This window comes from Sinohyriopsis cumingii, chromosome 17, assembly GCF_028554795.1.
Source record: "Sinohyriopsis cumingii isolate HCF-2022 chromosome 17, ASM2855479v2, whole genome shotgun sequence".
Classification (NCBI taxonomy): Eukaryota; Metazoa; Mollusca; class Bivalvia; order Unionida; family Unionidae; genus Sinohyriopsis; species Sinohyriopsis cumingii.
The window spans coordinates 59,665,684-59,689,908 of NC_142977.1; the positions used below are offsets into that span (position 1 = coordinate 59,665,684).

Below are 24,225 nucleotides of genomic sequence, written 5' to 3' on the forward strand. Positions count from 1 at the left end.
CTATCTGTTCAAGCAACTTTAGCACTCTTCTGAATCTCATTACAATCATCATCAATTTTCTGTTTAACCCCAAAATATTTATCCAAATTTGCAAACTGAATTTGTCAATGTCACAATGTGTCTTGACTTTGAGGTCACATGCACTACTTATTTGGCTATGCTTGGAAACAAACAGAATAATGAAAGATAAAGTTGTTCATTTGATGTACTCTTATAATGACCACATGTACATCTTTGGGTCTTCTTGCCTGTAAATTCAGTCATTTTTTGTTGTAAATATCACATTTCCCCACTTGGTAGCTAATCAAAGTCTTTGAACTAATGCCACCTGACTTAACTGTTGTGCTCTTTTAATGTACTTGTAACATGCACATCTGGAGGTCTTCCGGCCACTGAATTTTGCCACTGTAAATATCAACACATCTAAAATGATTAATTGATCAACACATTTTCTCAGTGAGCAGGTGGTTGAAGCAGGACTTGAAATTTGCTGCCCAGCTACTGAGTGTGAACGTAGGACTCGTGTGTGATTTTGTGTTCCAGAAAACATCTGTCCAAATATGCATGATGCATGTTGCCAAGACCCCTGTTTCAGGATTATTGTGAATTCAATTAGAGACATTTGGATTATACCATTATAATACACACATCAACAATATTCATGGCTATTGGTACATCAGCACTTTCAAAATAAGAATTCATTCGGACCACCATTGGAATTACTCTTTACTTTTTTACTCTTGATAGAACTTTTAGGGATTTAATTCACAATGCAATTAAGTTCTTCTTAAATTTTCACTTTGTGTTCTAGGGAAAAAGGTTATATGTTGAACTTTACAAACCTTGCTGGTGCTCTTTTCTGTTGATTAGTTTAAGACCATAGAGTCATAACAGAATATTCCATGTCATACATCAATGCTGATTGTTTGAACATTTTAAGATGTCAATTGTCCCTTTCTGTCAGCACTTCATTTTGTTCAACAATATTTCTACTTGTAGATTATACTATAAGCAAGAGCGTGATCACTGAGATGTTTTGCATAAAAAACAGCAAATTCAAGTTTCTGAGGTACACCTGTAAAGCAAGTCTAAATCCATGACCACTATAATAGTAAAATCCAGTTCAAGGCCAAACCTGAACAAGAAAATATCCAAACTTTACATCATATATTTGTATCCAAATTTTACATCATATGTTTGTATTTTTCTCTACTCTTTCAGAAGTTTGTAATTTAAGGGCAATTTCTGTAAGGCATAGTCATAATTTTAAGGTTTGCTGTCTGCATATTGTGCATACTTGCAGGTACATGTACACATGGTAAATAGACATGGATGTAATCTACATTGTATCTAGGTCTTTTTTATATATACAAAAATTCCAATAGATTGAGCAGATAGCAACCAGTCTTACTGGAATTCGTGTGTGTGTTTATGCATGTGTGTGTGTGTGTATCTTTGTATTTTTAACATAGCGTTAAATTTTTTTTTTCATATTGCTATGATTTCTGCAGCATGGAAGTTTATTGATATCTAGCACTGGGACATCATGTCACAGACATGAAGCGTTATGTCCTGCCCAGTCACATTATCCTGACACCAGGCTGACCAATCCTAACACTAATACAAACCTCTTAATGCTAAGTGCCAACTGAGGCAGCTGCTAGTATCCGTGTTCAGTCTTTGCTATGACTCTGTTGGGGTCTCCTGCATCTGAGGCATATGCTCAAACTACTTAGGCCACTGGAGTGGTCCACTTTTCATACTGGATAATTAACCTCTGTCCTGTATACATGCCTATGGTATGGAGTGGACACACAAAGTCCACAATGCGTATACCAGTGTATCCCCTAGCGGTGCAAGACTGAAAGCAAACATTCTCCTCAATGTCAAAACTGGGGGGAACAGACTGGGTAAAAAAATATACTTTGGTATAATAATAATAATAATAATAATAATGACTATGTTTTTTTAAAGAAGGCAACACGTCAAATGGCTAAGAACTAATCTACCTTGAGGCCCTCATACAATGGAATTTATTTATTTTAGCTGTATCTCTGAAGCCACTGGATATATTAGGTTTGGAAAAAGGAAATAGAGTTGGTATTTCTAATTTCAACTGGAATACTATTTCAAAGCAAAGTTCCAGAGTATTGGAAACTTTTTAAAAAAAATAATTCCTTATTTGGTTTGGAAAGTTTATACTGTTTGGTAGACATGGATTGCAGGTGAGGAGTATTGCCAGGTAGCCTATACTGGAATAGTGATTGTAAATATTCTGAAGCACTATTATTGGATATCCTGTACATAAATTTGGCTTTTCTCACACGGATTCGGTCTTTAATAGGTAATATTTTTAACTTACCAGCAAAATTTTCCTTGCTTTCTTTCTGGACTGATATTAGCCCAAATGTTTTTTTTTGAAGGTGTGCCAGCTTTGCTATGCTTATCATTTGAATTACCCCATACTGTACTACAGTAGTCTAAATAGTTATAACTGTTATAAAATTGTTTTCTGTGCCTGTCAGTGAGAAAATGTCTTATCCTACTGAGAAGCCATAAACTTGAACTGACTTTTTTACTGATATGTTCAGTCCATGATAGGTTATTATCTACCAAAACATCAAGTAGTCTATCATGACAGACCATTGCAAATTTGTATCCTCATTGTCAGACATAGTTCATCACTAACAAGATTTGTCCTTTTTTTTCCCGTGTGGAGGTAAGTAATATTTTAGTTTTATCAGTATTTACCACCATGCCATTGCACGTGCACCAGTTGTCCAGTTTGTTTAAGGCATTCTGTAAAGAAATTTCGAGTTCGTACTTTGTGTTTTGGATGTCTGACAATGTTGTGTCATCTGCATAGAGACCTGTAGATGATACTGAGTCCCTTAGTAAAAGTGGTATGCCATTAATAAATAAAATAAATAGTAATGGACCTAGAACTGAGCCTGTGGTACTCCATATCTAATTGTTCCAGGTTCATACAGAACATTATATATATAAACATGTTGTGTTCTCTCACTTAAATATGAAGTAAACAATCTAACTGCTTTCATCACATTAGTAGATTTTCAGTTTCTTCAAAAGGATTTCATGATCCACCATGTCAAAAGCAAATCTACAAATACAGATCCTATTATCATACCTTGGTCAAGTGCTTGAAGCCATTTATCAGTTAGGGAGATCAAGGCAGTCTCACATGAATGTTTCTGTCTAAAGCCTGATTAGGGTGTAACAGCAAGTGTTTGGTTAAATATGACATGAATGAGTCATGGACATGTTTTTCAATCAATTTTGACAAGTTTGGTATTACTGAGATAGGTCAGTAGTTATCAGCATCATCCTTAGAACCAGATTTGGAAACAGGAGTTACTATTGCAGTTTTCCATATTTTGGGGACAGATGAGGTTGCAATACTTAAATTGATTATGAATGTTATGCTATCTAAAATAGCAGAGGCAGAAGATTTAAACAGTCATTGACCAATCTGATCCAGTCCTGTAGCTTTCTTGGTATCAAGTTCACTTATTACATTTTCTTAACAAAGTTTTTTGATACTGGTGGAACAGAGAAACATACCTCCTTAGAAATTTTGCTGCTTCTGAACTCTTTCAGTTCATTATGGTTGTTTTCTATCACTGGTTCTTTTAATTTTGTAGCAATGTTGGTGAAAAAAATCAATGAAAACATTTGCAAGTGTCATCAGCGACTATAGTGTCATTTACCAGAAGTGAGTGAATTTTATTTGTCTGATCTTTGTGTGTATCAAAACTGGGGGTCAACTTAAAAATTTGGGGTTCTCTAAAGTGCAAATGATGGTAAAGGGAAACGCTGATAATATACTGTAAAAGCAAATGAGAAAAACCATTGGCACTCTCAAAAAATTGAAAAAAGTTAAGTCATAGATTCCATACTGAATACTTCAGGAATCCGTATGGAAGAGACATGGCCAGACAATTCCATAAGTACTTCACAGCAAGTGAAAATTCCATATGGAATAAAGTTGCAACTTTATTCCTTAATTACTTTTTTTCCATATGGAAAGCAGGCTGTTACACTATCATGGAAAATACTCTCTGAAGAAATTAATAACCAAACTATCTAATTCAAATAGAAATGATGGTGGGAGTTAGAGTACATGTATATGTCAGTGTAGCTAATGTGGATGGATGCATATATACACATATAAATTTGAAGAAAGCACATGCATGTCAGTTTTCTTTAATTTGTTTCCACAGATGTTTAAAAACCAGAAAAAGAAATTACCGAAAAAGTGGAGAAAATGTAAATATGATTTGAATATTAATATCTGGTAGTACAAGCATAGATGAATCTTTGGACTTGGAGAATCTGGTGCAAGGTGGATTTTAGACTTGATCTGACGTTTACTCTGAAAACGTTTTTTTTGTGCTTCCTATTAAAATATGCTCTACAAACATCATACCCTGGTGAAAATGTGACTGAAATTTCATCAAAATCAAAGAGAATTTTTTTATATTCACCCAATTGTCCTTTTTTCACTAAAATTAGGTATTTTAGATTTTACCAAAATTTCTAAAAATATCAGTGAATTTGTGACTAAAATATCATTGACTCTGCCAACCTTTCTGAAAATATCAGTGAGAATTTGTGATTGAAATTTCACTGAGTCTGTCAAAAATTCTGAAAATATAGTGATACTTTGTGATTGTAATACCACTAATATTTCAATAAAAAATATCAATAAGATATAAAATCTATTTTTTGTTTCTTGTACAATTTGAATGATTTTCAGCAACATATTTCCTTTTTCTGATAGCTGTAATTTTATTGTTCATTTTGGGCACAATAACTTCATTCCACACCTTTCCTCATTTTATTTATTTTTCAAATTTTTGTTGTTGTTGCATTTTTGTTTAACTTTAATTGGATTTAAATGCACTCAAAGTTTTCTGATTTTCCGTTTTAAAAAAGAATTTCGCTTTTCGCCTGACCTGAATCCGATTTTCCTTGATATGGATCCTTTTTTTTAATAGTCTCTGAAACTTTTTAAAAAAAAAGAATTTATCAGGTCTCATTCTGCAATGAGCTTTCTAATAAGTATTTGTTATGTTAATTATTTAACAGATGATCGCTGTAAAGAGCTTTCTGATTGGTCAAAATTTTTGTACTTGCCCAATGAATCATCGCATAACAGAAACTGATGGGAATGAGCATGCTTGGTAAACATTGCATTTTGAATTTTCTAGTGGCATACAAGTTTGAATAACCATTTGAAAAATGTGCGGCAATGAGAACAGCTTGGATGCAAAGTTGATGGGAACAAAATTGGTCAACCTGTATGAAAACTGAATGCCAAGACTGGCATTTTGCTTTTTGTGCCAAAAAGAACTTTACAGTAGCAGCTAATGTGCTAAATATGACAAGGAATTGAACCAGGATGATTTCAAAATTATTTAACTCCAAACTGATTAACTTCCAAAATTTAAGGAGGGACAACGTATAGATCACTGGTGGGAATTGTTGCCAGATACCCATGTCTATCAAAGATAGTCATTCTCTGCAGAGTTTTCTTGGCCCACAAGCAGAATCATCCTTCAATATCGTGAGGCATTACTGTGTATATTATCGTAATATTCTAGGTGTGTTAGGATTCAGTGTAAAATAAGAGTAATTGTATCATGATAAACGTTGTCATGGCAGCTTATGGAACAAGGACTAATTCAAGAGACCACAACAGCATAATAGCTTGCATATTAATGAAAAATCAAGTCTGCAGTACAAGTGACAAAAGGCAGGCTCCTAGCATTTCTTTTCATAATCAATGTCTCAAATGGATGCTTTTCTGTAATGTCTCAAATGGATGCTTTTCTGTAATTCTGCATCATTTTCACAGTTGAATTGTTCCATGCAGGATAATATTTTATATTTTATATATGTTTATGTGTCCACATATGCCTGTGCACATGTTCCAGGCTCGATACTTTTTTAAAATCACTTAATTATTTAGTGTCAAGCCAGATTCTTCACATCGTGTTGTATATACTGTATATATTGTACATAACAAATAAAAGGCCTTAAGTAAGATTAGTTCTGTAACTAATTGAGTTAATACCTTCTCTAAATAAAGTCTTTATTATTATTCTACTTCTTATTTTTATTATTATTATTAACTCCCACATCTCTTCCCTTGGATGTCATATAATTACAACATCTGTATATTTTTTTTCATGTACACTGAAATAATACCTTGGTTAATAAAGTCCTGTTTAATTCAAAATCCATTATTTATTTGAAACCTTTTGAAATGTCTGAAAAACTTCTGAAAATTCAGTAAAATACTATATAATGATCAAAATTTTAGTGAAATCTCACAAAAGTTTTAGTAAACTCTCACAAAACTTTAATTTAAATGTTAGAGATCTTGCCAAAACTTAAGTGAAAGTTTTGGCCAAAATTTTGGTGAAACCTCACAAATATTTCAGTCAAATTTTAGTGAGATCTCACCATAATGTCAATGAAAGTTTTGGTCAAAATATTTGTGAAATCTCACCAAACTTTCAGTGAAATGAAAAAGACTTAAGTGATGCCATCAAGGATTAGGTTTTTTATGCAAGAAAGAAAATGACAAGAAAAACCTAAATCTTATTTGATAATATCTGTCAAAAATAAAATTTATGATCTATTTTAACAATTAATGTTAATATTTATCATTGATTCCCAATAATTCTAAAAATCATTAGGCAGTTTAATAGAAATCCGAAACAGATTTTTTTATGGTTTATGCAGAAAGCGTTCAATAAAACCATCTGAAATCAACCTGGAAAATGGGGGCCCCGAGTGGCTGAGTGGTCTAAAGCACTATCCGTTACGGATCACTGTCATCTCACCTCTGTCTGTGTGAGTTCGAGTCTTGGATTCGGCTAATGTGGGTATGTGAGAAAGCTTGCCAGTAGCTTCTCGTGGGTCAGTGGTTCTTTCCAGGGTTTTCCCGGGTTCTTCCTCCACCATTAATACTGGCCGCCATGTATAGCCTATTGTGTGCTGAAAAATGGCGTTAAACCTTAAAACAACAACAACAACCTGGAAAATGTTGTACCGGATGGTCTATTACCAAATTCCATATGAACTATTTACAAATCCCATATCGACCATTTACAAATTCCATATGGTATATTTACAAATTCTATATGGACTATTCACAAATTCCATATCAATTATTACCGAATTCCATATGGAAAATCTACAGATCTTACTGAATAATTTGCATATTCCATGGAATTTTCCATAAAGTATGTAAGGAATCCATAACATTTCCATAAGGATACACTGAAATCCAAAAGAGTGGTTCAGATATAGAATAAAAATGTCCATATGGATCTTTCCGTAAAGGTACATATGGATTCCATATCCAGTCGATAAAGCCCCGATGCAACCATTACATGCAAAAAGTCATATACAAATCATCTGAATAATACTGAATCTTTAACACATTAACCTCTAGCAATGACTTTACGGGGCAGGAGGTAGCAGCCTATTGCCGAGCTCTGTAGCGTCATGGTCATGCATGATACACTAAAGTGGGTGGTATTATAGAAAGGTAGACAGATGTAGCTCTACAATACCAAATAATCTGGAATATCTAGTTGCACTACAAAATACAGATAGAAAAGCCTCATTTTTCAGACCAGACTATTTTTTTAACCCAAAATTCGCCCATGGTCAGAATCCGATTTTGTGTCCGGATTTTAGACTTTTTGGTCTCAGATCTAAGGCAAACCGGTATGAACTGCAAAGAGACAGATGAGCCTTTGCAAAAAGTAGGATAAGATGGGCATTTGGAAAAAAGAGTGGTCTCCATACAAAAATAATGGCTCTGTTTAGCAACAAAAAAAAGTCTAACTTTTACCCTTCTGCTTATGCGCGAGTCAAAAAGCCAACGAAAAACGATGTTTCTAACACAACTAGGCAGTATGTTATTGAAAGATGACCGGGGATTTGGTGTTTTTGAGTCTATTTAGAAATAGCTTTCAAAATGTGTTTCCTACTCGATTTTCAGGCAAAATTTACAAAAAGCTTAAGGGGTTAATGTGTTAAACAGTCCATTTTGATGACATCACACAATTTTAATATTCCTTACGTATTTAATCATTTGCACATCGACATTGCACACAAATTACAAATTTAGCAATTCCTTGATGATTTGTAAAAAAAAAAAATCCTTGTTAACACATTAACCCCTAGCGACGACTTTAAGGGGCAGGAGGTAGTAGCCTACTGCTGAGCTGTGTAGCGTCATGGTCATGCATGATACACTAAAGTGGGTGGTATTATAGAAAGGCAGACAGAGGTAGCTCTACAATGATACAAAATAATCTGGAATATCTAGTTGCACTACAAAATTCAGATAGAAAAGCCTCATTTTTTGGACCCGACTTTTTTTAAACCAAAATTCGCCCGTGGCCAGAATCTGATTTTGTGTCCAGATTTTAGACTTTCTGGTCTCAGATCTAAGGCAAACCAGTATGAACTGCAAACAGACAGACGAGCCTTTGCAAAAAGTAGGATAAGATGGGCATTTGGAATAAAGAGTGGTCTCCATACAAAAATAATGGCTCTGTTTAGCAAAAAACCCCAAAACGTCCATCTTTTACCTTTTACCCTTCTGCGCATGCGCGAGTCAAATAGCCAATGAAAATGATGTTTCTAACACAACTAGGCAGTATGTTATTGAAAGATGACCGGGGATTTGGTGTTTTCGAGTATATTCAGAAATAGCTTTCAAAATGTGTTTCCTACTCGATTTTCAGCCAAAAATGACAAAAAGCTCCAGGGGTTAATGTGTTAAAGATATTGCTTGTAAACAATGTTGGGTTCCAATCTTCATTTCATTTTTATTTCTCCCATAACCTGGCCGATCAAAGTTGTAACACTTCTGACTTAGCAACAATCTACATTTTGCTCTGTTCTCCACTGCTCTGTGGGGCTTGGCAAAGTCCATGCCTGTACACTCTTTGATTTTATCTTTCCATCTCTTCTTGTTTTCTCTTTCTTCTCATTGTGCCTGTAGAATCATCTCTGACAGGCCAACACTAACTTCTGTAGTATATCCATTGTAAAGTGAAAGGAGACAAACTTAGCTATCTTTAATTACTGAACCCAGTACTTCTATTTCTAGCCATATATACATATTATATGAACCAGCTAGTCTAGTTAATAAGGTAGATCACATACTTCTAATGCAACACATAAAGACATTTTCTGAACTCAAATTTGCAAAGCACGTTCACATTGTTTGTGAGGCACACTTATAAAATCTGCAGTAGTATATGTAGTACGTTTTTGGTAGTGTTTGACATGTAATTCAAGGGCCAAGGATTCAATACCCATCCTGGCCAGCATAGACAGGCCATCTTAGTGTCCCTGAAAAATAGCACTTACATGTAGTTCCCATTTCCTCTGCATGCCACTGCCAATTATGTTAAAAGTCCAGTTAAAACAAATAAATTAATATATAAAAATGAAAATCAGTGTCCAGATCTTCCACATTACATGATCTGAACATATGTTTGCAAATGGAAGTTGACCTGTCATGTTGTATACAAGTCTTAAAACCATTAATTTCTAAAAGTTTTGTTAAATTTAGTTAAATTCTGATAAGGAGTTTTTGAGAAGTTGATGAATGTTTTTTGCTTTTCTTGCTAATGGTGGGCCCCTGTCAAATTTGGTTAAGTTCTGTTATCTCGATTTTAAGTATTAGGTAGCCATAATTGCAGAGCAATATCATTTATATAAAACTAAAACCTACATTTATTAATAGTAGGATGCTTTCTCTCAAATTCTGTTCAGCAGTCCCTTGGAAGAAAGTATTTAGATATATTTTATAATTTTTAGTAATTGTGACCACCATATTTGGTTAGTGTGTCCACCCCTAAAGTGGGAGGTTGTGGGTTTGAACCCCGGCAGTCATACCAAAGACTTACAAAAATGCTACTAATAGCTACCTCGCTTGGCACTCAGCATTAAGAGGTTAGTGTTAGGACTGGTCGGCCTGGTGTCAGGATAATGTGACTCGGTGGGACATCATGCTACGTGTCTGTGGCATGATACCCCTATGCTAGACATCATTATAAACTGCCACACTGCAGACATCGTAGTGATACGATTGAAAAATTGTTAAAAGCTATGTTAAAAAGCCTAATCACACACACATACACACCTTCATATATTGTTATCAGCATATAATTTTCACTTTTCCAAATGATGATGAAGGGGGATTACTCCCTTGTTATTTTGGTTGTAGAACAGACACAGAAGATAACAAGATGGCCAGGTGAGATTATTACAAAAACTTGCATTAACTGAAACAAAATCAAGATATATTTTGTTTGTTTGTGTGTGTATAGATTAAGAAAAACAAGGGCCCAGTGCTTTATATCTCCAATACACACGCTACATCTGACAGTATACTGACGTCTAAAAACAAAGTCAATCAACTGCGTGCACTACTTTGTTTTGCACTCAAGATGTTGCACCGAGAATTCCTAACAAAGAAAATTTAATAAATTCGAAGTAGCACCGAGAATAAATCATGATTTTAGCATCTACTTTACTGTAAACAGAATAAAATTTTATTTTTTTTCTGTGTGCAGTTTCATATAATCTAATAATTAGATACGTGTCCATATTTTGTTAAAGTGTAACTTAATAATAACGACATTAATAAAAAATTTGGTCTGTAGTCGTACAATTCAATAATTAATACAATTCTGAACTGCCACAGCCTTGCACTACATTATAGCAAACCTATCGAACACATCGTCCCACGACAGGTGCTACATTTGCATGTTTAACAAAGAAAATGTAATACATTCATACTTTAGATTATCATACATGCAAAACAGTGTATATTGCCATTTTAAATTGTATGTATTTAAAGTAAGTTTCAGTAAAAGTGGCGTTAAATAAATGGCTAATTACCGACTTATGTCTGGTATGCACGGATTCTTCAAAATTCACACCCTATTCTCGCAGGGCACGTGAACAACGTCACAAGCACTGGAGTACATGCTTTAATATTTTGAGGAATAGTTTCGAAGAAAAGGAAACATGTTTTTTTCATGTTTGTCATTAAGCCTCTCTATAAAAATTCTCTCTAAATTATATTTTTCATGAGACTTTGAAAATTCCTTCGTGCAATTTAAATATCGTAGAAACTCGAATAGCATAAGAGGAGTTTGTATTTCCGGTTTATCGATAGGTTTTGTCTCTTATCTTGTGACTTCCTCCTATCATCAGAAGAAATGGCGAGCCAGACGACTGGAATCCAACAACTGTTGGCGGCGGAGAAGAAAGCAGCGGAAAAAGTGTCAGAAGCTAGAAAACGTAATAAGAGACATTTGTTCACATTTTGGTGTTAGCGTGTGCTTTATTGAGCAAAGTTACAGTCCTCCAAAGTAACGATGCATTGCTTATCTTGCGGTGTCTTCCATAGCGTTTTACCTAATGATCATGTGCAACATAATGATATTAATTTAGGACACATGAATTTATACATGTGAATAGATCGCCTTGTTTCTATATTTTTTAAAATTAAGGTCAGGTTCTGTTTCAAACAGGGAAATTGGTCAGTCGACTCATCATTTGAAGGTCAAATCTGCACATATTTCTCCCATTTGAAAGTATGATTAGTCGTACAATGCAGAGGTCTCACTAGGATCTTAAAATTCCACGACTCCTATTTTGTTAAAAATAATTCTCGCCAGTAAAATTTGCTGTTCCTCTCAGAAGTATATCGAGCATTGGAATGGCTAAATGGTTTGTCCTACAGTGTAAGACCTCGACCCTGATATTTATGTTTTAGGCTTAAATAAAGGAACTATGTAACGGGTTTTGATATCGATAAACATCGTAACAAAAGTCTAATTTTCAGGAATATCTCATACTTGGCAGCCCATAATGACACTTTTTTTAATACAAATTCATAATGTTTTAGACTTTACTTACTCTTTAATCTTTGTTGTAATAAAATTCTCACATAAGCAAAATGGACCTGTTTTCAAGTTTCATTGGCCTACATTTCAGTTGGTTGGAAAGCAGGGAATGCAGAAATCAGGTTAAGTTGAAGTATTCTTTAATGAATCAAATAAAACTGTAATAATATTAAAGCAAATCATTGTTTCCCTTTAAGCACATTTGTGCGTCAGGGACGCACGCTGGAGAAATCTGACACACATTTTGTTACCGTACATTTTTTTGACGCAAAGGATTTGTATATTGCAATCAGGATTTATTTAATATCCAATGCATTGGACAAGGGATGGCATTGTGCATACTTCGAGCATAGGCATTGGTTCCCTGCTTTGTTTGCTCCCTGCGTTGCGCTCGTCTTTTCGTATAGCAGAGTGCAATGCAGGGACCATACAAAACAAGGAACCAGACTGGCATAGGCAATGTTATAACGGACTAGTGTGATTGCGAAGACTGCAAAGGTGAATAATCCTTTCATGACAGGGTTTAAGAATTTTAAAAACGTCTGCCCTTGTTCGCCACAAGGTATCTGGGAAACACGTTATAATCCAAGACATTCTTTCACGACAAAGATATCTGTAAACTTGCAGAGACAAATGCATTACTTGGATTACATAGGCAGCGGGTCATTGCAGATTTTGTTGGTTTTTAACTTTGCTGCAATAAAAGAAAGATCTTAAAGTTCAAGTATAACTTATTAGAAAGAAGATGAATCATTAGTCTCCTTGATTTTAGGATAAATGTGTTCTATCACGAAGTACAATGAAACCGACGATAGTACACATTTTATGATGGGCAGTCAGGGATTGGGCAGTCAGGGATGGTCCTGGCTTTTAAAAAGCTGTTGCCAAAAAAATCGCCAACCTCAATATTTTGTCGCCAATTTTCAAAAAGTGTCGCCAAAACAAGTAGTGTACATTTTTCCAAGTGTTAATTTAGTTTATTAATGTAACAGGCAATGAAAATTACAAAAGATGGGTTAGTTAATACTTTAATTACAACAAGCATTAACAAAATGTTACTAACTGTTACATGAAGATCTGTCGCGAATTTAGGGCTACCCACTTGTTGAATGAAGTTTCAAAGTCTAATTTTTCACATCTGTACATGCTGATTCTCATTAAATTCTCGAGAGATGAGATGCAGAGCTTATTTCTGATGTCAGTTTTTATGAGGTTCATCTTACTGAATCCACGTTCACAGTCTACAGTGCTGACAGGTGACACCAGTAGTCTCTCAGCAGCCCCACCCCACCCCCCACCCCTTTATGGCTAGCTTCACAAAGCTTGTAGTGAATTGCTTCCTAAATCCCAAGAATGATCACTGAATGCTGTATAAATTTTCTCGACAAGCAAAAGAGGATCTCTATTCCCACGAATGAAACTTACACGAGTCAACACCTAGAAATATTGGACCGTATATATAAGCATAAATTCACACCCAATTTAGAGATTCTTTCACTCCTGTATTTTGAGAAATAAATAATTATCATTAATTATGCAAAACTGTTTTTTGTGCTATTTCTTCTTGCGGAGTTTAAGTCTCTGCAGCCACAACACGGAATTGATGGCAAAAGGAAAAGATCAATGAGTAAAATGCTGCACTGGTGACAGATATAATTGTGATTGAGATTTTTTCCATTTGCTTTGTATTTATACACAGTGGGTACTTCAAACGTTATCAGTTTTCCATAAAGGTTCAACTAAACTATTGTATTGGTATATGTAAAAAAAAAAAAAAAAAAAAAAACACAGAAGGATTAGCCATACAATTATTGTATCTGTTCTATTCGCGTCTTCAGAAGCCGGTCAGTTGTAGGTATAGAGTGGTAGCATGATTGACTATCGCAGCATACAGTACTCAGCCCAGATGTCAGCATAAGCAGATTATGATGTAACAATGCACTGTAAAGATGGGGTCATCAATACAAACAAAGGATCATTTGTGTAACAGATTGATTCCAATGCATTGCTTAGTCAAGTTTGTGGCTTCCTTTCGTTCTCGCTTTTAATTTATCCAGTCCAAATCCATGATTGTATGTACAAATTAAATAACCAAAAAGTATGTCGCCAAAAAAATCGCCAGATGGGATATTTTTGTCGCCAATAAGGGAAAAAAATCACAATTTGCGACATTGGCGAAGCCCAGGACGATCCCTGGGCAGTAAATTAACTGCCATTTGGTTAAAAAGGTTTATTAGGCTTTTTGTATAGGCTTGTATGTAATGTATTGGTCTATAATATTGCTTCAAGAAGATTATAAGGAGACTTAAAAGTACGACTTTAAAAGAAAAAATGAACTAATAAAATTATTCTTTGAATGTATAATCCATTTGTTTGTTAATTGTGCATGTTGGTTTATTTGTATGCTTAGAGAGAGAGAGAGAATGTTGTACAAGTTGCAATATCCTATTTAAGGCTGAAAAAGTACGAGTCAGATGAAAATCTGTCAGTACATTTTTTACCCCTCCACATTTTTTATTTGACCCCCAGTTCCGACACCTAGGGGTTTTATTTTTACCCTCAATTTTACACCCCTGTGGGATACACTGCAAATGTTTTGATAGCTTTGTTTTGTTCAAGATTCTTATCATCCTTTTAACCGAATTTGGTATTCCTCAATTCCATTGCACTCATGTCCATTTAAGGCATTGTAGTAGAGCTGTTATGGTTTGCAAACATATTTGAGTTTGCATTTTTATTTGGGGGGCTTCCTTTTGCAAAACAGTAACAGACTAAGAAAAGAAAATAGAACTGAAAAAATGAGTTGGGTATGTTGGAATTTTTATTTTTAGGATTGTGTTTATGTGGATGCATTTTTAAGTTAATACAATGTATAGACATTTTGTGTCCCAATTCAAATTATATAACTACTGTCTCCAGACTTGATTTTATTTTGAATGAATCCTTTACCTTGCATAAACACTCTATAACATTCTACTGGAAGTGCCTTTAGACACCTTGATCCATTTTGCATACAAGCGTAATGGGACACGTGAACCATTAGTACAGGGGTGCAATTTTATGCCTTCTGTGAAGTGCTGCTATTTTTAGTTGGTTTTCATAGTGCCAGTGAACATCTAAAGATCAATGTTCCCACTAAGCGAATAGTAGATATGTGTGCTGCATTGTGCAAGTCATACAGCGAATTGAGCAAAATTGTTAGATCTTTGTTGATTGTGATGTGTGGGGATGTCTGAGCAGCTGCACATGTGTGCAGTTTAGAGGGAGCATTGGTCAGATATATGAGTATAAACTTTATGAGTATATTTTACACATTTATGCGATTTCCAAGTGAGGAAAATCGTTTTGACTATATCTGAAAAACGATCAGCTGCCATAAATGGGAGATTATGTTCAGCTATAAAATTGGCAAACCGTGTTTTGGCACATCTTTATTCACTTTTGATGCACCTTCTGTCAAGATGAATTTCAGTGATGGTATATTTGTTGTCATGTTTAATATGCTTTAATTTGCTTAATATTGTGCAAGGAGCCTGTCATTCTTACCAACACAGCAGCTTTTCAAATAAGCTTTATGGGAAGAACAGAGTACATATTCATGTCCTTTGAGCTTGACTCCAACCACAGAAATTCCTTTTTTTAGCCATCACTGAATTTGTATCATATTTTGGTTGCTTAGATTTTTATGTTTCAGCATAGGGAGATGATGCACATGCTAATATCCTGACAAACTTCAAATATCAAAGTGAAACAAACCCAGTCTTATGATTGAGCTCTAAAGTAATCCAACCATTATCAATTAATCTCTTTAATTCTTTTGCTAATTTTCACCTGACCATGTAAGGTATTATCTGTGTCAACAAAGTTAAATTGAGTAAGTCAACTGACTCTGCCAATAGGCTCAAAAACAATGTTATGCAGCTTGAAGTTATCCATGAAAATTAAGCCAGTTCATTCACATGATCATAAATAAAAATAACAATACATGGTAATAGATCAGATTTTCCTCTTAAACATCTGTAGATAACAAATATGTATTAAAAACAAAAAAAGGTAGTGGTTCAAATTTATGTTAAACTTTATTTACTACAATTTTTTTTTTTAGACATGCCATCATAATCCAGGGATTAGGATGTTTCTTTGCTAGTTTGACTTGTAATCCAACTTATCTTGAGCTTCCTTTAAATTTCATCCTACTTAAAGAATTATTATCATGCCTTGTGGAGCACACTCCATTATCATTGCCCCATGCCAGTGGAGTGGTCAAAATCGTTTGACTTTACAAATCACCAACATTTCACCTCTGTCCAGATGGGTTCGAGTCTTGCACTCAGCTAATATGGATATTTGAGAAAGCTGGCTAGTAGCTTCTCAAGGGTCATTGGTGGTTGTCTCCAGCATTTTCCTGGGTTCTTCATCCAACAGTTATACTGGTCGACATGTATGGGCTATCGTGTGTAGAAAATTGGTGTTAAACCAACAACAACACTCCATTGTCAATGTTGATTAGACTAAACTATGGAAAAATTGACTTGCAGAAATACTTCCTGGATACTGTTGTTACTAAGAGGGTGCATACATATTGTGAACAAAAGCATCGTCATTCTTTATACAATGTTGTTGGTATGATGATAGATCAGACATAAGCCAGCATATTAAGTTTGGTCCCTTTCTTTTGTACTGTATATAAGATCCCCTACTGTACAGAAGAAGCAGAATCAGGATGTGCAGTAGTCCCCCTCTTATATGACCACCCCTTCTGTACTGGGAAAGTGGCCTTATAAGACGGGTGGCCTTTCCAGAAGGGGACTACATTTTTTGTGAAAAGCATATGTAATGTACGTAGTAAGAAAGTTACATACTTTAAAACATTTAAAATCTTCTTTTAAAAATAACATTAAGTATTAAAATTTTCTTGTTATATTAATAGACTGTTTTTCAACTGAATATACATTAAGAGTTCTTATTCTTGACGTGTGATATGTGAGCGGGTATTGTTGCCATGCACATTGCAAAACTATTTAAAAAATCATATAAATCTTAGTACATACATAATTCTCTTTGTGTTTGCTCCATTTTCCCTTTGCTGCTGAGTAATCTTATCATTTATGACATTGCTTATTCAAGTCTTTTCTACATAAAATTGTTTGGCAAGTCCCCTCTTACCCCACCTGATGTCATCGAGTAGAATAACTTGACTTTCTTCAAAAATAATATGTCTCAGTTTACATGATGACTTGTTAATGTTTAGTAATGATTTGTTTGGATGTTGCTAATTGTATGTGATTTAGTTATGCAGATGAAACTTCTGTAGGGTGAATGAAATGCCATCTTAAAGGAAGCGATAAATGTTTTGTCTTGTGATTTTTCAGTCTTTGTCTGGTACCCCGGTTTTTTTTAAGGTTGATTTCTATATTTAGCCTATGCTGACCCTGTTATGATCTCAACAATTATGTCAGGTTGTAATCTACAAAGAGAAGAAATACACAGATGTGTGAAGCCCAAAACTCTATCATAACATTGTGGAGCCCATTTCCTGTAAACGTCGGCTTTTATAAATAATGATATAAAATTAATCTAAGTGTTGCATGTACTTTAGGCAACACTTATTTAAGTAACAGAAACTTGACATTGGGAGACATGTATCGACGGTAGAGATAATCTTATTACTTACCTTATGTCATGAAATGAATTAATTATTGGTTATGGACACATTTAAAATAAAAAGTGGCCGCTTGTGAGGGGAACATTTTACATTTTTGTACTAATAGTCGCTGCATTAGAAGGGTGGCCATTCTTGAGTGGTACTTTTGAACACAAACTTGTCTGTGTCAAGGGATTATAGCTGTAACAAGCAGGTGGTCGGGGGTGTGGGCGTTCAAGAGGGGAACCGCTGTACTCCAAAATGCCCCTGGTTGTCATAATGTAGCCTTCACTCTTTCCAAGTAGAAGAATACAAATAATTCAAAAGTACATGATGGGTTCATTGCAGCAGTGTACAAAAATGTTAGTGTTGTAAAAGGGGAAGATCACAGTGGTACAATTTCTTGAAGAGATTCTTTATAAAATATATTTAAGAAAAATGGTTGCTTAAGAGAATGCTTAAATTAGTAGTACATCTACATCATTTTAATGATAATGGGGGTAAATGGTTTTTAAAAAATTGTTTCGAAATTTTCAGGAAAAGCCAAGAGACTGAAGCAGGCAAAAGAAGAGGCACAATCGGAAATTGAGGCTTACAGGGCTCAGAGAGAAGCACAGTACAAAAGATATGAGGATTCCGTACGTTTTAGATACACATTCTGTAGTGTTTTTAGTGTCTGTATTGACCTAGTATAGAATTGTTTTGTTAAGAAATATATCACTAATTTTTGTTGTTGTGTTGTTGTTGTGGGGTTTAACGCCATTTTTCAGCACATGGTAGGCCATATATGGCGGCCAGTATTAATGGTGGAGGAAGAACCCGGGAAAACCCAGGAAAGAACCACCGACCCACGAGAAGCTACTGGCATGCTTTCTCACATATCTACATTGGCTGAATCTGAGACTTGAACCGGCGCAGACAGAGGTGAGATGGCAGTGATCCGTAACGGCGAACGCTTTAGACCACTCGGCCACTCAGGGCCCCCACTAATTTTTGTAAATGATAAATGTATAAATATTTTCTAATGACTAAACACTATGCCCAGACATGGTAACACTGAACTCAAAATTTTGGGCTAAGTGACTTACATCTCATGTCGAAATAGGGCAGATTGGTTGGAAGATAATAAAAAGTGAGAGGCCACAGGGATGGCACTGGTAATAATAAAGTTGTGACCCTAAAAAATTGCCAACTTTCATATTTTGTTGCCAATTTTTGAAAAATGTTGCCATTTTCATAATGCAGTACTACCCGTTTATCTCATTATCCCTGTTACCAAGGTAATATTGTGAAATTAAATGGATGTTGAGATTAGTGGGGGTGGCTACAAAAATAAAATTTGCATACTAGTGAAATTTGTAAGAGAGTGACCTGACATCAGTGAGCAGGATTTACACTGCAGGAAAATAAACAATTGAAACTTTGATTAATTGAAGACAAAACTAATCTGAAATATGTGTGTATTGACAATTATATTTGTGTTGAAGAATCCATAATGCATAAAGTACTGTACATGTATATGAAAAATCCATAAAGTCAGGTATGGATCATGTGTTAGTAAATTTATATATCATTGCCATAACGTTAGATTTAGTTTAAAATTGTAACTTAGCTTTAACAATTTTATGGTCATATCACTTCGATGATTGCAGTGTGACAGTTTATAGTAATGTTTAGCACTGGGGCATCATGCCACCGACATGTAGCTTGATGTCCCGCCTAGTCACATTATCCTGACACCAGGCTGACCAGTCCTGTCACTAACCTCTTCATGTGGAGTGCCAAGTGAGGCAGCTGTTAGTACCATTTTAAAAAGTCTTTGGTATGAATCAGCCGGGGTTCAGACCCACAGCCTTCTGCATCTGAGGCGGACGCTCTACCATTAGGCCACTGGAGCAGTCCCAATCACGTTAGAATGCACAAATAACTTGTTTGTAAAAAATATGTTAGTCCTTATTTCATCTCTCCCACTGTAAACAAACGTGTCAAAAACAATTTAATGAGATATTCATGGTTGCCAGTAGCATGTGGCTTTATAGTTGCTTACAATGCTACAGCCTAGATTTTGGTAAGCTGGAGACAGCTAACATGTTGCCAAGGCTGCCAAGGGGATGAGGCTGTTAATAGGGAAATGACAACATGTGATTTGAAATAAAAAGTTTAACAATCATCTCTGAGATCAAATATATATGGTTTCAAAAGAGTAAAAGTTGAATATGCAACCTGTGGTAGTTATCATAAGCCTAAACCTTTTTACTGCAGAGTAGAAAGATTCATGGCACAGTAAGTGTTCAAATCACTTAGGAAAATGCAACCATAAGTCAGCATCCATTGATTTTATTTAAGATTGGTGCTGACCTCCTTTGCTGAAAGGCACTTTGTTTTTATTGAAGATTGTAGTAGCTTGCTTTGAAGGAGGACGCACATGTTATTGAAGTCGCAGTTAAATGCAGACTTTCGAGGACCAAACCTATGCCAGTTATTGCGGTGGTAACATCAAATAACTGAGACCAATTTTTGTTGTTGTTGTTCAATCTGCTTAGTGTGTCTCGGATTCAGCCAATGTAGTTATGTGAGAAAGCTTGCCAGTGGCTTCTCGTGGGTCGGTGGTTCTTTCTGGGGTTTTCCCTGGTTCTTCCTCCACCATTAATACTGGCCGCCATGTATAGCCTATTGTGTGCTGAAAAATGGCGTTAAACCCTACAACAACAACAATTAATCTGCTTAGTATTAATACAGATAATTGGTTCTTCAAAGGTAATCAGTTTTTAAGTTTCAGCAAAACTATTGTGTGGGTTCATTAAAAAAAAAAATTAAACAGGTGATATGGTTGATTGAGGCCATCCTTGACCCTGTCTTTGGAGGTTAATTGATTGTAGCTAATCCAATAGCATGTCTATTTAGTGTATCAGAGCTTACAGTACCCAGGAGAGGTGTCTGCATAATCAGATTATGGTGTAAAAATGAGCTTTTAAACGCATTTGTCAATATGAACAAATGGTTTATGTAATAATAGATAGCTCCCATTGCATTTTATATCCAAGTTTGCAGCTTCTTTTTGTGGTGCCTTTGAATTTCTCCACTCCAAACCCAAGATTGTATATACAAGTTTAAACAGCCCAAAAATGTCTTCACAAAAAAAATTACAATTTGCGACATAATATTGCTGACACATCTCCATAGCTGCCAACCCTCACAATTTTGGTGTGAATTTCACGACTTTCTCAGTGATTCACATATTTACGCCGCATGCAAGAAAATCAAGAACTCCCCAATTCTCAATTATTTTAAATCTTTAATTAAAAAAATCAGTTTCCCGTTAAGTGCTAGTCATGATGTCGGCAGTTGTCAAAATGGTCCGATACTGCTGGCTGCAATATTAGTGGAACTGTAGCTGATTGGTACAGTTGGCCCGGTGGCAAGCATTTTAGCATATTTTAATCTATATGTATAAGAATAGCTTTACAAATGATTTTTAGAGAAACTGGGGCCTAACCAGAATTTTGCTCAGCGCATGTGCTGCAAACACTGATTTGAATTACCATTCGGCATCACAATGTCTTCACCAACAAGGAAAAAGAAATGTTTTGCACAAAAAGTGAAGTTTAGTTTGGAATATATGAAAAATTGGCCGTGCATTAAGCCATCAAACACCAATATACACCATGCTTCTTGCATGCAGTATGCCACAAATTTTAGCATTGGGCATGGTGGCAGAGACGATGGGAGGAAGCACATTGGTAGAAAAAGGCACATAGAGGTTGGGAAAATTAAGAACTCGCAGCAGATTTCAGCTCTAGAATATTTTAAGCCATCGATGGAAGACCTGCAAGCTACCCTCACTGAAGCATTGTTTGTAAGTTTTCTTGGTGAACACAATCTACCTTTATCAGCTGGAAACCATGCTAAACATTTGTTCCAACAAATGTTCTCAGACACAAAGAAGATTTGCTTCATGATTGCATGTCAAAATTCACTAATTTTTATCCCTGTTTTCGCTAAATGCGAGCCTGGAGGATTGGCAGGTATGCATTTCATCTGGATGTGTTTTTGGCCCAGCCTATTTGATAATATTACAAAATACTAATTATACTTTATCAAAATAGCTACCCAAATGTTCTGTGCACATCACACTCTGGATTCTTGAATGAGAGCAGAATTTTGTGCGAACAAAAGGTAAAATCTAACTTTTGCACCTATAAACCAAGTTTTTTCCCCAAGTTGCACACAAGCTTTTGCATTAGATATTTAGCATTCTTAGAGGTTAAGCTCATCCAGGAAAGCAGGTTACTGTGTTTGTCCAACCTTTTTTTGTTTTTCAAGAATGTGAAAGTTTGTTTATAATTGATTTTTTCTGGAATAGCTATCATTTGTAATTTTTAAAAACTTGGAATTTTTTCAGGTTCTTGGATCAAGAGGTGACCTTGAAGCTAAAGTTGATGAAAGTACAAAAAGAAGGATCAAAGAAATTGGAGATGGTGTAAACAGAAATAAGAAACAGTCTTTAGATATGCTACTCAAGGCTGTCTTTGATATTGAGCCAGTACTTCATGAAAATCTACGCCTCTAGTTATCAGTTACAAACATTAGAGTTTCTTGTTGCAGAAATATTATAGACATTTTATATGTTCATTTATATCAGGAGAATCAGTTATTGCACTTAATATATGTAAGATGAATTTAATTTTAGGTACGTTATTGAAAACATGTCTGTAACTGAATGTAAATATATGAATTAAAAAGTGTAAATTTGAAGATGTAAGCAGTATATGTGTTATTTAACCCAGATATTATGTTTGTTTGTTAATGGAGAGAGAGAAAGGCGCGTGTGAGTTATAATGTATCAGCAAATTAAATTAACCATTGTTGGTTGTTTATGAAAAAATTCATTGGTGATGTTTGAAAATTTAGGAATTCAGTTTTCATTCCTGTCATGAAACCAATTTGAAACAAAACTTGACAACTTGCCTTAGTGATAAGAAATCATTTTCTTTTGTGATTGAATGTTAAAATATGGTTCAAATAGGCATTAATTACAGTTTGTTGGACATCACTGTTACTGAATTTGATGTAAAAATTGCTGGTCTCAGATTGATCTCTTGCCAGAACTAAGAAGAATATGTCTGCTGATTAGCAAAGCAATTTTTGTCAGAGTTTTTCTTTTGAAAATTAAGATCACTTTATTAGTTTAGTGTTCAATTTGATGGTGAAAATTTAATCTAAATCATATTAAAACTGAATGTTCAATAGTTGAACCAGCATATTTGGTAGATAAAGTAAAATCAATCTTTGCTCCCACAGTTGTAAATAAGCTATGCATTCCAGGCGTGATTATGTAATGTTTTACACCTAGCCTAGGGGGCCACAAGTGGCAGAGTGGTCTAAAGCACTCTCCGTTATGGATCACTGCCATCTCACCTCTGTCTGTGTGGGTTTGAGTCTCGGGTATGTGAGAAAGCTTGCCAATAGTTTCTCGTGGGTCGGTGGTTCTTTCCGGGGATTTCCCAGGTTCTTCCTCCACCATTAATACTGGCCGCCATAGCCTATCGTGTGCTGAAAAATGGCATAAAACATAGCAACAACACCTAGCCTAGCTTGAGATCGGTCACTGTTTTATATATAGAATTTATAATGGAGAGTTACTGCATATACTGCTTCTATGTTGAGTCCAGCTACAAACAATGCAGACCTTGATCTGCTCTAACATAATGCACTGGCAGATCAGGATCTGTGTTTGTTCTACTGGTTACACCTAATAAACTGCACAGACCCAGATCTGCTTGCACATTATTTGACAGCAGATCTAGTTCTTTGCAGTTTGCATTTGGACTTGTAGGTAATATAGATGGTATTTATTGACAGTTGGTGGCAGATGGGTTTTGGTTAACAATTCATTAGTGGTACATTATAGCAAGGGAATATGTCAAATTAAGCAGAGAATGGATTTTTTGTGTGCATTCATCCCGTTACATGACACATTTCCATATGTTGAGATAGAATGGTTCTTGATAATACAAGATTTGTCGTGTTTGTTTTTTTTGTTATTTTTGTTTCATTTTTATTAATAAAACTACACACAAGGTCAAATAATGTGGGCATAAAATGTACATAGAAAATTCAATGTATTATATAGATATGCATAAAGTGTCTAGTATATTTCCTGTGTTTTGTTTTTTATTGGCATAGTTAGAACTACTTTCATCAGTTCTTAAGAGAAGAGCAGGCAAATATGCCTGTTGGAAATGTTTGCTTAAATATAGGTTACAGTTACCTTATAATGCTAGATATCCTAGGATCCATTTCATTCAAACAGGGTAGAAAAATCCATTGCCTGTGACCCTAGGACATTGAGAAATTAGTGGCATGCAACAGTTTTTCTCGCTGAGAAAGCCGTCAGGCAAATGAAAACATATTTTTGGAAAAATGGTTTCATTGGAAATTATAATAGAATTTCATTTTTTTTCCAGATAGAAACATTTGCACTTTAAATTGTCCCTCTGGGTACCTACAGCATTTGTCCAAATCATCTCTACGTAATTTCAAAGTTATGTGTTGGTGATTCTTTTAGAAGAAAACACTAATCTTTATGTCGGCTACTCTGCTACC

At 35.1% G+C, this 24,225-nt stretch overlaps 2 protein-coding genes across 2 annotated transcripts in view; one reads left to right on the forward strand and one right to left on the reverse strand.

Moving 5' to 3' along the window:
• LOC149779042 (RNA-binding protein RO60-like) overlaps nucleotides 1–11,041 on the reverse strand; it is a 51,388-nt gene extending 40,347 nt beyond the window's left edge. The window contains exon 1 of the mRNA XM_089939609.1: nucleotides 10,963–11,041. The gene's annotated coding sequence lies outside the window, so the exon portion shown is untranslated. The remainder of the gene's footprint in view (nucleotides 1–10,962) is intronic.
• Nucleotides 11,042–11,218: 177 nt separating this feature from the next.
• Nucleotides 11,219–23,775, forward strand: LOC149779043 (V-type proton ATPase subunit G-like). Its single transcript, XM_089939612.1, has 3 exons — nucleotides 11,219–11,367; nucleotides 18,157–18,257; nucleotides 22,022–23,775. The coding sequence occupies exons 1-3, from the start codon at nucleotides 11,286–11,288 to the stop codon at nucleotides 22,187–22,189; spliced, it is 351 nt and encodes a 116-aa protein (XP_089795738.1). The 5' UTR covers nucleotides 11,219–11,285; the 3' UTR covers nucleotides 22,190–23,775.
• The last annotated feature ends 450 nt before the right edge of the window (nucleotides 23,776–24,225 follow it).

What these genes read in the sequence shown, in the direction of transcription:
- LOC149779043 (XM_089939612.1), top strand. Translation starts at nt 11,286, where the DNA reads ATGGCGAGCCAGACGACTGGAATCCAACAACTGTTGGCGGCGGAGAAG. An exon ending in AGTGTCAGAAGCTAGAAAAC is followed by an intron (nt 11,368 to 18,156) that starts GTAATAAGAGAC and finishes CGAAATTTTCAG; the next exon opens with GAAAAGCCAAGAGACTGAAG. An exon ending in ACAAAAGATATGAGGATTCC is followed by an intron (nt 18,258 to 22,021) that starts GTACGTTTTAGA and finishes GAATTTTTTCAG; the next exon opens with GTTCTTGGATCAAGAGGTGA.